The 15,244-nt window shown below is 30.8% G+C and overlaps 1 protein-coding gene across 4 annotated transcripts; it reads left to right on the top strand.

Annotated features, from left to right (window-relative positions):
* Positions 1-573: 573 nt before the first annotated feature.
* On the top strand, positions 574-12,035 carry LOC112684377 (14-3-3 protein zeta). Of its 4 annotated transcripts, none has more exons than XM_025555906.1 (6): positions 574-690; positions 997-1,118; positions 8,453-8,786; positions 8,981-9,104; positions 10,856-11,019; positions 11,640-12,035. In XM_025555906.1, exons 3-6 carry the CDS (start codon positions 8,487-8,489, stop codon positions 11,793-11,795), a joined length of 744 nt encoding a protein of 247 aa, XP_025411691.1. In that variant the 5' UTR covers positions 574-690; positions 997-1,118; positions 8,453-8,486; the 3' UTR covers positions 11,796-12,035. The 4 variants fall into 4 exon arrangements, with proteins under 4 accessions (XP_025411691.1, XP_025411667.1, XP_025411676.1 ...); XM_025555882.1 differs by lacking the exon at positions 10,856-11,019 and adding an exon at positions 10,640-10,803 and having other exon boundaries at positions 579-690; XM_025555891.1 differs by lacking the exon at positions 10,856-11,019 and adding an exon at positions 10,640-10,803 and having other exon boundaries at positions 580-690; positions 1,000-1,118.
* The last annotated feature ends 3,209 nt before the right edge of the window (positions 12,036-15,244 follow it).

The raw sequence follows: 15,244 nt of genomic DNA, 5'->3' as shown, positions 1-15,244 counted from the left end.
GACATGAAAAATGAACGTGTATGTCGAAACAGAATAAAAGGACTTGGAATCCTACAATTGATAAATATTTAATAATTTGTATTTCGGAGAAATATTTAGTCAACTACTACTCGAATAATCTTCAAGGAAATCGAGTTGACGATTCGTGTCTATGACTGAATTCACATTTGAACGAATGTAACTATTCCGTCGAGGATTAAACGATGATCCCGGCGGTACGGAATCATCATCGCCCATTGAACAGGTATCAAAGTTATCGCCAAAGAATTGGTCGGGTAGGGGAGCGCTATCAGTGGAAATGCAACAACCGGTTGCCTGAACGGTGCCGTTTATGGTTAACAATCGCCGCGGCCGTATCAGCTCCGATCGGTAAACGTTGTGGTACGCGGGAAAACGTGATTGCGGGTACGCTGCACGCGCACGCGCAACAAGCACGCACGTACGTTCGACCGCCTTGCACCAGCGCACTGCTCGCGTACGGTCCCTCGTTACGTTGGCCGCCCTGTGACGCACAGGCCGGTCACGACGCTTCTCCGCGATCGCGTGACTCACCGACGTCGCCGCCGGACAAGTGCTGCCCTCGCGCGCGCAACACCGGCTCCACGCTACCGTATCAAACATGGCCGCCGAATGAACAGTTTTCCATCAAAAACGCATCACGTTCCCGGTCACGCTTACGTGCAATACCAGGTTTGATTGATTTTTTTTTTATACATTTTAATTTATCCCTTACGTTTTCCTCTCTGACACACGCGCACATTTATTCACGTACACTAACACATGCACGCGTACACACGTACTGTTTCGTCGGCACGTTCATTTTGGATCCATTGCAGTACGGCACTGTTACACATTTTCATAACACTAGTACATACTCATATATATATATATATATATATATATATGTATATAGGTTTATATATGTATTAATAAAAAACTGCTAACCAACACGCAATTGACGATTGTTTCATGTGATCGTTCTTTCGAAAATATTAGCAGTTGCTCAGCAGACCAGCATTCGGAGCGCGGTGAACTCGACGAGGGACGTAGGATTCGTCTGCGAAATAGACGACCTCCGCAGTTAATTGGAACGCCTTTGGCGCACGTTTGCCTTTCAGGTATGAGTACACACCTTTATCGTTAACCTAATGAAACCGTTCTCGTTTCAAGACTTTTTGAATGATTGCTGTCGCCTAGTCGTGAAAAGTAATGAAAACGTGCTCTTATTCTTGGTATGTCGGAAATGAATCTCACACTTGTACTAGGTACATTTGCGATCATCATAGCACATAATTTCACGATATGGCAATTGTAGTAATTTTGGCAAAACGGTTTGACGCCACTCTATCCTTAAATTTGTTCGATTGAATAAAACTCTAGATGATTCTGTTGTAGTTGATAACAAAACATGTTTACAGTTCTGCAGACTAATGTCATTGCTAATAAAATATCACTGTTGTATGTTTACTCAAATATATGATAAGTAAACAAATTTCAGAATTCCATTCTTTATATAACAATTTACAATAATTACATATTTTTATCATGTGCTTAATTTTATTAGAATTGAATGTGTTGATTGGTAGAATTACTGTTATACATTTTTAATTTTTAAAAAAAAAACATAATTCTAAATTCAAATTCTTCTGTATTTTTTAAATCTTGCTAATGTATTGTTTATTTGACTATACCGATTAATAGTATTAAAAATATCTATTTTATTGGGATGTGAAGCTACGTAATTCAATTTATTTATAAATTTGTCAAATTGTCGTATTAAATTAATTGTACAATTTGGAAATTTTTGACTTGATTCTTACAAAAAATTATTAAAAACAAAAAAAAAAAATTGTATCATGACAGTTATACATTTTTGTATGCGTTTCAATGTAAATGGGTTGTTTGTCTAATGACTTACATACCTAATTTTTTTAATAGATTATTTAGTTAAAAATATTAGTTTTTCGTTAAGCATTAATTTATTTATTTTGGATATTATTTTTTTCTATGAGTTACTCAATTTAATGTGATTCAAATATATTTTATACTTAATAATTATTATTTAAAGTTAAAATTTGTTTGAAATCAAAATATAATATAATTTGAATAAGTAACAAAATGTTCCTAAATTCTCTTTTGTATGTTTCTTTTAGGAAATAACATTTTTATTAGGAAACTTTGGTGACGGATTCTTAATTTTAAATTAAATTTTTATTTTGTGTCTAGTAATTTAAATTATTTTTGATGAATAATTATGATATTTATGGATTTATAAAGGTTTGTGGTTAATTGGTGTTTATAAATCTTTTAAAGTGAGGTTTACATATTAGATTTATTATATTGTTGGTGTAGGTTATCAGAAAATAATATCAACTTCGAAAATATTTAATTTTATTATATTTTAATCAATTATTATAGCATTTTGTTGAATATTCATGCTATTGCACTTGCATGTCATTCAATCCTGACTTTCTTTAATCATTTTAATGCATTTTAGGGTATGGTTATGGAAGTAATTTACTAATATAGTTTTTGAATCTAAATAAATTTAAAATAATTTAGTATTTTTTTTTTTATAATAATAATTCATTGATTACATATTTCAAATTTATTATTTACTCTAAATCTAAATTCATTATGTTTTATGGTCATGTAGCAGATTTGAATAATAGCAATGGACATTATCTCAAAATAGTAAAATTAAAACTAGTGTTATTTTTATTCTTATTAAATTGTTTTATAACACTTGATAGTATCTCAAATATTATTATATTTCAAGAATTATCAAAGTTACAGTACAATTGTTGTGTAAAATATATTAATTTTCTATACTTACCTCTTGTAAATGTTTAAATTATTAGAAACCATAGTTAAACATTATAGATTACATTCTCATTAAATTTAATGATTGGTGATTTAACTTGAAGCTTTTCCTTAGTGTTAGTCTTACTTCTTAAAGTACATCTGTTATATTTACAATAAGTTAAGATAACTAATCAATGTTAGATGATCTTCTAAGTAACGATTAAAAACGTAAGAATTATTTGTAAAAAAAAAAATTAAATTTTTTTTATCTTCAACTTTTTACATAATATATTGAAATTAATTTTTTTAAGTTAAAAGGTTGGTAGGTTTTTTGTTTTATGCAGCAAGTAGCATTACTCTTCTCCTTCCCTTATATTTTATCATTTATTATATTCTTTGTTGGGGCCAAGAAAATTGGTCTTTTTTTTTTTGTCAGTGAATATTTTATATTTTTAAAAAGTTTAAATTTAGATGTTGAAATTTAATTGAGGGTAATAGCCAATGTTCAAGACACTATTGAAATAAATTACCGTTATTTAGGAAAATTCTAGTCTAATTTTGTAATATTATTTTAATGATCTATATTTATACATTTATTTCTAGATAGAGATAGTATGATAAATGTTTTTTAGTTCATTTGTAAACTTAGTTTTGAGTGTTGAGTTATGAATTTATTATAATTAATCAATGTTTGAATTAATTAAACAATGATAAATTATGATATTAAATACATTGAATAAAAGCTCCTTATAAAAATTGAATATATAGTTATATAAATTTTACCTAGGATTCGTTTTATTACCAGTGTTTATAATGTTTAATTTTAATTAACATCATTTATATGGTATATGTTTTTTTATGTTGGACTTATTTTTCTTATTATATTTAAAATGACCTATTCCGTGAAATTAATTGTTTAAAAAAAAAAAGGTAAAAGTATCAATGAATACTATAAATTATAAAAGCAAATGGATAATGGTTTTGTAATCGCATGTATTGATTTTTATTATTTATCGTTTTTGATGGGCAAATACACATGTAAAACCATGTAGTTATTGCTAAGACAGGGAGTGTTTGTTTCCCACATTTCTGCCTCCCTGAGTATTTGTATCGGCCGATCGAATGGCTCAGAGTTTTTCGTTCCAATACGTTATGCAAACTTCAGGAGGGTAATATGCTGTACCATATTGGTTTATTTTTATAACTGTTAATATGTAATCATTGAGCGTTTAGTTTTGTACACACGGCGTTCCAAAAATCTCATCCCGTGCATGGCCATAAAAAGACATTGACCTTGTTATTCACTCATGTAGGTAGACTCAATTCCTGGTATAACTATGCGTGTATTATCATGCACCGCTCGTACACGGCCAGTGCATTTGAAACGATCAAACGCGCATTTTTCATAATTTTTTTTTTTTCTATCTGCTTTTCACTTCCGCCGGTCGCCGCGAGACATTAATTTATCGATTACACGTTTCTCGACGGAAGACGACACACGTATTACACTGTCGAATCATGATTCGCAGTCAGCCGTCCTCGCAACAATCATCGATAACAACAACCGATCGGGTCGATGAGAAAAAATGGGCTTTTGGGCGGAATTTGCGCTACGCGCCTATTACACACACACACACACACCAGTGTGATATTTTATTAGTTTTTGCGATCCCCTTCCCCCGTCGGGAGCAGCACTCGATCGCCCCGCACCGTCGACGGTGTCGTACACGACGGTATGCGCTACGGGGCTGAGCGGCGACGGACGCTTATTTCCGATTCCGATCGCGCGCGGCCAGACACCGCCACCGTTTACTCATCATAATTATATATATAGCCGCTGCTGCTGGTTGTCCGGTTGGCCGTGGCGCGCGGCAGTCCGGTGGCAGCGGCGACGGAGACGGCGGACGGTTAATCCATGACGAAAACAAAACCGCTGTTGCCATATCTCATCGGCCAGAGAGCCCGTCCGGAGCGACGCGGCGCGCGCGCGCTCTCCACCACTCGCTTTCGCGCCCGTCACGTTCGAGGCGGTGGTGCTATCCGGGGGCCGACGTTCTCGTTACACACGCGCACACACACACACACACACACACACACCACCACATACCTATCGATCGAACCTTGTGCTCACACACGCGCGCACACGTCCAGCAATGCGCGTGCGTGCCTCGGCTGCACCGCTACCACCGTGCACACGGGCGCGATATCGCTTGCTTATTTTTATACGTTACACATAATTATTCTCTCGATACGTACACAACTATTGTACTGGACGTACACAATAGTGCGTGCGTTGTTTTCGCGGGAGTGTACGTCGTCGTCCTACGCCAATGACGTGTAATATACTATTACGTTCGCGTCCGGGGACGACGGACTAGATCGGTGATCACGTCCTCGAACGCATCGTGTTCCATTTCAAACCCATCTGTTCTCGTTTTCGTCCATGTTTTCCGTCGTAAATCAACACGTTACAACAATCGTAAATAGTTTTCGTTCCAATGACACGACGTGTGCACGTTCGCACAACGCTTTCCTAAACCGGAATGTCAGCTTCGTGCGTGTGCGTCGATGACGCACAATAATATGTGTATTGTCCGGCGGACGAACGGGAACCGTTCGCAGAGGACAAATCACACGTCGTGTACCGACGGCAACGCCAACCGTTTACCCCGGTCTAGGTGTACAAGGGGTTTTCTTATTGAAAATCAACGCCAGATTATGATGAAAAATCCGTTGTCGGTTGCGTTCGGAAAAGATTCAAACCGAAATCGATAGTGCGGCGTACGCGCGCGCTATTGTTGCCGCGGCGGTGGGGGTAGGACGCAGCGTCCGCCGCGCGTCAACGGCGCTCTCGCGCCTGTCCCACCGCGCCACTCCTATGCTCCACCGCCGACCTGCAGTTACCACCTCCCTTCTCACTCCGTCATGCGCGTATTCAATCTCGTCCGGCTCTGTAACGCGCGCGCGCGCACGCGGCCGCGTACACACATCGACACACTACACCGACACAAATACACGCGCATACGCAGTAGTTGCGTTCCGTACGAAATAACACGCGCATACGTACGTACAATATCGGTACGTAAATATTGTATTAATAAAAAAAAAAAGGAATTTTCGTTCGCTTTCCGTGTTCCGAGAACGAATTTTCCGTCTCCGCGCTCTTCCCGTGCGCGTGCCGCCCGCCGTCAGTCCGCGTACACCGATCAGTGTTCAGTAGTGTCGTCCGTGTCCGTCGCGCGTGTACAGTTGTGTGTAGTACCCGTCCACCGTACCGCCCTGCAGTATTTTCCATCGCATCGGGCTGTCCGCGTCCATTATAGGTGAGTTTTACGATGTCGTCGCGCGGTCCCGGAGCACCCACCAGCAGCAGCCGTTGTCGTCGTCGTCGGCGGCGGCGGCGCGCACGACCGGCCGGTGTGTGACGATGTGTAATCTATTTTTATCGCTCTCGCATTCCCTAACCGCCAACGGCGCGCGCGAGATACGGTTCGATGGTTCCCTGGACTGCGCGGCCACCGTCGCCGGGTCCTCCCCCGGTCGATTAACTACGTTTCCGCGATCGTTTTCGTCGTTTGTCAATTCAAATCCCGATCCATCGTTATTAACGACCGCGACGGTCTACCGCCCACCCGTTTTCCCCCTCGATCGTTACCGCCGCCGCGTGTTTTTTTTTCCCTTTTTTTCTATCCACGCTCAAACACACCTTCCGTCATTGTAGGGGGGGCACAATGCGGCAATCGCATTCCACGGCCGTGTGTCACCTCGCGCGGTTATTACACACGCATCGCATATCATATTGTATTGGACCGGATGACACCCAGGTGGAACTCTCGAGCGTGCCGTGACGACGGGAAAATTGTTGCCGCGTTTTTCTCACTTCCCTCACGCCCCGCCGTCACTTGCCTTTCACGCACATGACACAACGCTTATGGACTACAGTGGTCCGGACACATTAGGAAATAATGTTTTCCACTTCGTGATTACGATTCACTGACAAAATGATTTCTTTGCGATCCGTTGATTTCTAATTTATGAATATACGTATCGCCGAACACACCAGTTCATTTTTTTTTTTTAAATTATTTCAAAAAATTTCGATCGGAAATATCTGGTTTCATAACCGACACTGGTACGTTCTCAAAATATATACTCATCCTTATTAGGATAATGTCTTAACCGTTGTCGTTTCATGGTCGTCCTGCCATCTTATTGTGTGTTGGTATTTTTATTTATTTGTTATTATTTATCTCGTCTAATCGATGATACGTTTATTTTCAATAATTGTACCTTACTAGATTACAAAATTTAATATCCTATTACAATAAAAGAAATTGGTAATATTAGTTTTAATGAGTAAAATATTGATAGTCATAACTTGATTGTTTTAAGTTAGTTACGATTAAATGTATTTATCTATCAAGTCGAGTAATGATTAATAACTAATAATTATAAACATTTGATCTCTTTTTCTGTTTAAAAAATCACATTATTACTTTGTTACTACAGTGAAATCTTGATTATTCAGGATGATGAGGAGTCACACGGATAAATGAAAACCATGGTTAATCAAAACTTTTTATTTCATTTTTTTTATTCGCTATTATATTTTATTCAAACTGTTTTTATAAATGCATATTGTCATGTTTTAAAATTATCAGAAATTTGAAGTAAACAATCATAATTTTAAGCAATTTCTAATGATTTTTCTCACTTAGCCTCTAATTTTCCTTGAATCCATGACATGGAAGTCAAAATTGTTTTATACCTTTTGGTATCTACAAATTTTTGGAAGAATGAGTACGGTTTATCGAGGTTCTACTGTATTACTTATATCTTGTATTTGTCTTATAATTTCTGATAACAATCTAATAAAATATAATTAATACAGTTTTTTTTTTTTTTTTTTTTTTTTGTACATTATATTATGTTTTTTTCTGAAGTGCAATCAATTTTAAAAACTGTTTGGAAAATGTTTTCACAATAACATAAAACAATTATTTTTGGAATTTTCCAGGCAATATTTATTTTATTTGTATTTTCTTAGTTATTTATATGTTAAACTTGTCTGTCCAGTCCTACCAAACATTTGAATTAAACTCAATATTTATGTTTAAAGTACTCGAGTTATTTTTAGTGTTAAGTATATAACTGATAATGTTGGTGACATTTTTATATTATTAGTGTTAGTTCAACTATTTAAATGTTTTGTTGATTGATTTTGACTACTATTTAAGTACTATTTTTTTTCTTAAACATTGAAACTATTACTGATAAGTTACATTAATACCAATTACAACTGAGTTATTAATAGTGAATATACTTTTAAGATTAATTTACCTATTAGCTTTAATAGATATTTTAAAGAATATTAACATATTGTAAAAAAAAAAAAAAAATGGATACATTAAGAAAATTTTTATCTATGATAGTTTTTGATGAGAATTTAACTCAAAAGTCTTAATTTTCTTTCATCTTTATTTGAGTAAGTTCATAAATATTAAATTAAAATATAAATTATTAAATATTTTGGGTTATTATTATTTTTTTATTTTTTAAATTGATGCATTAATCTTAACCAATTATTTATTTTAATAATGTATTAGATTACCAATAATTTATTTTAAGTTATTTTTAATTTTGTTAGGTTAAATTAATCGGTTGGTCAAGTTAAATATCAAATGTCTGGAGATAAAGAAGATTCGGTTCAGAGAGCCAAGCTGGCCGAACAGGCTGAACGGTACGACGACATGGCTAGCTCAATGAAATCTGTTACCGAAACTGGCGTGGAACTATCTAATGAAGAGCGCAACTTGCTCTCTGTGGCTTATAAAAATGTTGTGGGTGCTCGGCGATCTTCATGGCGAGTAATTTCTTCAATTGAGCAAAAAACAGAAGGTTCTGAGAAAAAACAACAAATGGCAAGAGAATATCGTGAGAAAGTTGAAAAGGAACTTAGAGACATCTGCTATGACGTATTGGTATGTTACTTATGATATAATTAACTCAATGGTAATTAAATATATAACTATATAGGTATATTTTTTGTTCATATAAAATTTTTCATTTTTTATCAATGATTAATACCTAACACAATTCAAAATTAAAATAACTATGATTTTTATTCATTTTATGAAGTTAAATATTAATTATTTTTTATTTATATTTCTTATAGAACCTTTTGGATAAATACCTAATTCCCAAAGCGAGTAACGCTGAAAGCAAAGTCTTCTACCTTAAAATGAAGGGTGATTATTACAGGTACCTGGCGGAAGTAGCAACTGGTGAAACTAGAAATGGTAAGTTATTCTGTATTAATGGTTATTTTATTTTAAAAAAGATATATCAATGTGTATTTTAAATAATTTCTCAGAAAACAGAAATAAATATAATTTGTATTTATTTATTATTAAAATCAATTATAATGTTATGTTTACATTTTTTTGTAGGTGTTTTATTTGTAAATATAAAATATTAAATTTGTAAAATGTATGTGAAGAAGTATAATTGTTAACCTGTTGATATATGTGTGTCCTTAATGTTCATATTTTTATTTAAAGGTTTATAGTAATTGGCAGTTGGTTATTTTATACTAATTTGTTATTCTTCAATGCATGTGCTTGCTGAACATGTTTAAAATTTAAATTAAACTTAATTCCATAGAGAAAAGAGTAAATATCTTATGCAACTTTGTTTGAAATGTTTTTCTGAATAAAATATTTTGATAATTTTATTTAAAAATCTATAATAAATAATAATAAAAATTGCTTTTACTAATCATTTTAGTGGTTAATGGTTCAATTTAACATTTTTAATGTTTTAGTTAAAAATCATATGATGTTTTATTAATTATTAACTTTCGTTCTTCTGAGATATTATGAGGAACAATTTTTATAGCTGATGATAAAAAGTTGATAGGTAATTACATTTGATAACTGTCTAGATATATGTCAACATTTTAATTTTTGAATTTGGCTTTAATGCCCTACACTGATTTCAATTTTTGTTAATGGTATTAAATTGTATTAGTTACTATACTAGTATTAAATTATATCATCAAATGATGTTTTATTATTATAACTTTCGTTCTTCTGAAATTATATGAGGAACAAATTTAAAAGCTGATGGAAAAAATATGATTAATTAACTTGAATTGAACAAATTTCTAATACTATTTTAAATTCAGTGAGAATTTAAAAAATACAATGCGATAACTTAATTATTATTGTAAGGTATCTTTTTTTAATGCTATATTAATAATATAGCTATATAAGAATTAATAATATCAACTTTATAAGTGAACATTATTCAATATATTTTCATGAAAATTTAATAAATTCGACAATAATACGGAAAATATTTATATCTAACTAATTTTAATTAAATTTGATAACTATCATAATATGCTAGTAGAACTATAACAATGAACTGTTGATTTTTTATAACAAAAAAGTATAAATTGTTATTTAAATTTTTTTTTTTTTTTTAATTTAACCATTTTGTTTTGCATTAATTAATTAATACAAAACACTTGTTAAATGTCAAATGATGTTGATTGATAAATAACTTTCGTTCTTCTGAAATTCTTTGAGGAATCTTTTGGTATACTGATGATAACACAACATATTTGGATATAAAATTTACTAAACTAATGTGAGATACAGGATTTTAAATAAGTAATTTAAAATTTTAACTTAACATGTTTAGTTATTACTTATTTTTGATATTATTGTTAACATATTATTGGTTTTTCTTGTATTAGTGTTATGTTTATTAATTATTTAATTAGATATTATTGCAAGTTGTTAAAAATTGTTTTTTGTGATAAAAATAGCTGTGGTTGATGATTCTCAACTAGCATACCAGGATGCATTCGAGATCAGTAAAGCAAAAATGCAACCAACACATCCAATTCGATTGGGTCTGGCGTTAAATTTCTCAGTGTTTTTCTATGAGATACTAAACTCACCAGACAAAGCTTGCCAATTGGCAAAACAGGTATTTATTTCATAAAGTATAACATTTTTTTTTTTTTATTATTGGCATTTAGGGGTGGTGGATGATTCACAAAAAGCATATCAGGAGGCGTTTGATATAGCAAAGTCAAAAATGCAACCCACTCATCCCATTAGACTTGGATTGGCATTGAACTTTTCAGTTTTCTATTATGAAATCATTAACTCCCCGGCTCGTGCTTGCCATTTGGCGAAACAGGTACCCCCTCCTTCTGTCCCATGTGAAATCGGAAATTTTTTTTTTGTGCGTTTTCAGTGGTGGACTGTTCATAAGTAAATTTATCTTTTTAATGGGTTTTGAAATTAAATTTTACATTATATGAATTACATGGAGAAATTTTAAAGACTTATTTATTTCAAATCTATAAATTTTTATATGAAATTAAAAGATCTGTTATGTCTATGATTTGTCACCACTGTTTTAACATGTTGGATTTTCATGCTTCTTTAATATCTAACCTTTGTGAAGATTCAAATTGAACAGCAAGACCAATAATTACTTTAATGCTTTAATTGGTAAAAGAAAAATAGTAACACTATATTTCTCAATTACTTAGATTTCTGTTGTAATATAATATTCCATAAATATCTATAATTAGATAGTTATATTATTAACATTTTCACGTTATTTATAGTACAAATACTAAATAAAAATGTTATATAATTATTTTATAATTAATGTTGATTTGTTCTAAAAACTGAAAATATAAATTTACCTTGAAAGTTTTTTAAATGTGTAATTAATGCTTTAATGTTTGTTTGAAAATAATTTTATAATTTTGTTATTAATAGTTTTATAATGGTAAATTAATTGTTTAGGCTTTTGATGATGCAATTGCTGAGCTTGATACATTGAATGAGGATAGCTACAAGGATTCAACGCTCATTATGCAATTGTTGCGCGACAATTTGACGTTATGGACGTCTGACACACAGGACAACGATGAGCCCCAGGAAGCCACTGGAGACAACTAACTCTTTTACTAAAAATATTAAATAAAAATAAAAAATAAAAAAAAACTATATAATAATTTTTAATAAAGCAAAACAAACATTTACACATTTCCGCGAGAAACTGCGCCCCTTCATCTTCCACCCTCCCACAAATGCGCTCTCACGACACGCTCTTTGTTTACTGTTTCTTTTTTTTTTATACTTGTTCTCTAAATACAAGAAAACATGAATAAGAATAAATAAACACAATTTTTTTCTTTATTAGTCTATTAATTATTATTGAATGTTTATAACTATTATATAGAGATAATACAATTAAAAAATTTATATATATTATATATATAAATACATTTTGAAAATATGTTATAGTTACACAATATTATTTAACACGTTGGCTGCTGGTAATTATTGTAACTATTTAGATTTAAATCTATTAAATTTAATATTTCACTTTGACTAAATTGACAAGTATCAAACTAACTACTAGTAAACTACTACTATTGCCAGCATTCTTCGTGTTGACCGTCCATTTAAAATGTTAAAATGATTTATATGTTTAATTTTCAAAATCAGATTTTGGTATATAACCTGAATTCTGAAAAAATATTTACTTTAATAATTCATTCGTGATTTTCAAATATTTATGTACATATATATATATATGTATATATTATATACTATGCTGAAAATAATATATATATATGTATATGTATGGATATATATATATATAGATGGATTTTATACATATTATATAAACCTCTAAATTTTGTTGTAATAATAACATTGTGCTGAGTTTCTAATTGCTGTGATTTTTCTATCTTTACAAATCAATGAATATAGTGGTTTCTTACTGGTTTTAGTTTGTAGTCGTTTCATCTTTGCCGGTTTCGACTTCCATTCTCTCGCTCACATCGTTATCTTTTACTTTTTTTTTCATATATATATATATATATATATATATATATATATATACAAATTGTTATTGTACTTAACATGGAATTATTTATCTTTTAAATGAAATTATGCTATTCTAATGAATTACTGAATTGGTATCGATTGTCCTCACTTCTGTATTCTTGGTCTCGTAAATATATCTTCTTTCTTAAAACGCGGCCTGACAATTCACTAAAAATTTGATTAATTATGATATTGATATAAGTGTTCCAATTTGAAAATTTTTATACAATGTATGTGGTTTAAACTTAATTTATTTAAACGTTGATACAAATTTTTCGTTTTTAAGTATAAGCAGCCATTGTAATTGTATAAGATGCACTTTTATTATTTTGCAATTTGTTTAATTTAAATATATATATATTATACATATATATTAAGTTCGTAGATAGATTATAAATGTTTGATACAATTTGTGTGTTACCTTTCCTCATATTTTTTTCTTTAATTATCCTACTTTTATTAGACTATTAGGTATCTTGGTCACTAAAACTTTTAATTTTTTTTTATAAAATAGCAAATTTTGCATCAATAACTTATGTTGTATTGTTGCTAATTCTAGTTTTCTTCTTTAAGATAGTACTATTTTAATTCAGTGAAGATATATAGAACAGTATATTTAACACTTAATAAATAACAGTTGTCAAAGAAATGAGTTATTGAAATAGATATGATAAAATATTGTTCTATTTATAAACATATATTAAATATGTTTTACAGTTAGATTTTTTAATGGGATGACTAAGCTCTCAAAATGGTATGTTAATTTATATTACATGGTTTGGAAAGTAAGTACTGATGCAGTAAAAACACTACAAATTATATTTAGAAGAAAAACATTTACTTCACTGTGTTAAATTGTATATCTTATTTGTATTATCATATTGATTGTGTTGTAAATTTGGTGATTGGGATAAGTAACTAATGGAAGGATGATGAATTTTTGAAATTGAAAGTCCGTTCACTTTTAGTTCCTATGGTAAAACTCTTAATGATGTTAAATAAATAGTTTTTTTTTCTTGATTTATTGTGAACATTAAATTAAAACTATATGTGGTTATTCTTATAATAATAATTAATTATATAATTTATTTTAATTGATAAAATGTTTCTAATAATATCAATGTAAATAAATTATGAAGTTTGTAATGAAATTCTCCAGTTTTGATTTAAAATTCATTAGTATTAAAAACTTATAATTTATTATTTATATTTGTATTAGAAATATTAATGTATTTAATATATTCAAAATATATTTACTAGATGATATTACTTGGTTCAAGGGAGAGAGTTTCATAATTTCCTTTGATTGACTACGCCTATAATGTTCATAAAGTATAGTTTCTTATGTGTTAATGTATAAACTTTTTTTTTTTTGAATGTCTGGTATACAAATTAAACACAATTAATATTATAATTGATATATTCCTATGGCTATACACAGATTTTTCTATTCAAATTATTTTTATAAATATTAACATATTTTTAACTGAAAAATGTTTAAATGCTAATGGTGATGACCAAAGGACGGAGTGTTTCTGAGTGACTGCCAATTTGGCTTGTTTAACATTTTTTTTATTTTAAAACTTTGGTGACCCCTGTAGTTATTCATAGCGCAATCAACAGCCGACTAATTAAAACTTCCTCTAGGTTCAGTGGCCAAAAGATGATTTTTTTATATTTTAATCTGCTTGTACTCATCTTAATAGACAATTTTTCTAATTCTTATACTGATTAATATAACCAATTTATTATATTTTTAGTGACAAGTTTAGAACTGCTTTTTTGTTGAAAATAAAATTCATTTATAAATGGGCAAAGATATTTTAATTCCACCATAAATATTTAGTAAATTTACGTACTAGTACCTAACAGAAATCTTAAGTTTAGTAGTATACAAGGTTTTAACTTTTTTTTATTGTTTTATCCTTTTAATTTTTTTTCCTATGTTTGAAATTTGTTTTTAGTATGTTTTAATTTTTACTGCAGAAAATATATTCTTACCAATATATTATTAATTTTGAATAGATTTCATTTAACTAAAGACTCAGAATACATTTTTAAAATTAAGTAGACAACGAGTAGATGCTAATCATGATTTAATCATAAACATCATAATAAACTTTTATACAGAATGAATAATGTATCTTTGGTTTATTGAGGTATAAGAACCATTATGAGTGTTGTAAAGTTATATATATATTACTATGATGTATAATAACCTAGTTCGACAATAACGTTGACAATGTTAAATAATCTCTATAAATAGTCTTTGATATAATATTAGCATAGAATACTCTTAGTGTGTAGAGTAAAATTTGTTACTTGTTTGTATTTTGTTGTACTTTTTTGTGCGTTAGGATGGTGAACAGAAAATACTTAATTATTTGGGATAACGTAAGTCCCTATTGAACTAAAGATAGACTAACACAAATACATTGCTAAACTGTTGTAGCCTTCACGAACTACAAGGCATTAATATGAAAATATGGGTTATGTATTACTTATTTTTATTG

Source organism: Sipha flava, unplaced genomic scaffold (genome assembly GCF_003268045.1).
Source record: "Sipha flava isolate LNK unplaced genomic scaffold, YSA_version1 105_pilon_pilon, whole genome shotgun sequence".
NCBI lineage: Eukaryota > Metazoa > Arthropoda > Insecta > Hemiptera > Aphididae > Sipha > Sipha flava.
Note: the sequence above shows the minus strand (reverse complement) of the source record. Positions and strands in the feature narration are given on the sequence as shown.

Excerpts from the sequence above, each read along its gene's own strand:
- LOC112684377 (XM_025555906.1), top strand. The coding sequence starts at position 8,487 with ATGTCTGGAGATAAAGAAGATTCGGTTCAGAGAGCCAAGCTGGCCGAA. Across the intron at positions 8,787-8,980 it reads ACATCTGCTATGACGTATTG|AACCTTTTGGATAAATACCT; the intron begins GTATGTTACTTA and ends TATTTCTTATAG. Across the intron at positions 9,105-10,855 it reads AACTGGTGAAACTAGAAATG|GGGTGGTGGATGATTCACAA; the intron begins GTAAGTTATTCT and ends ATTGGCATTTAG.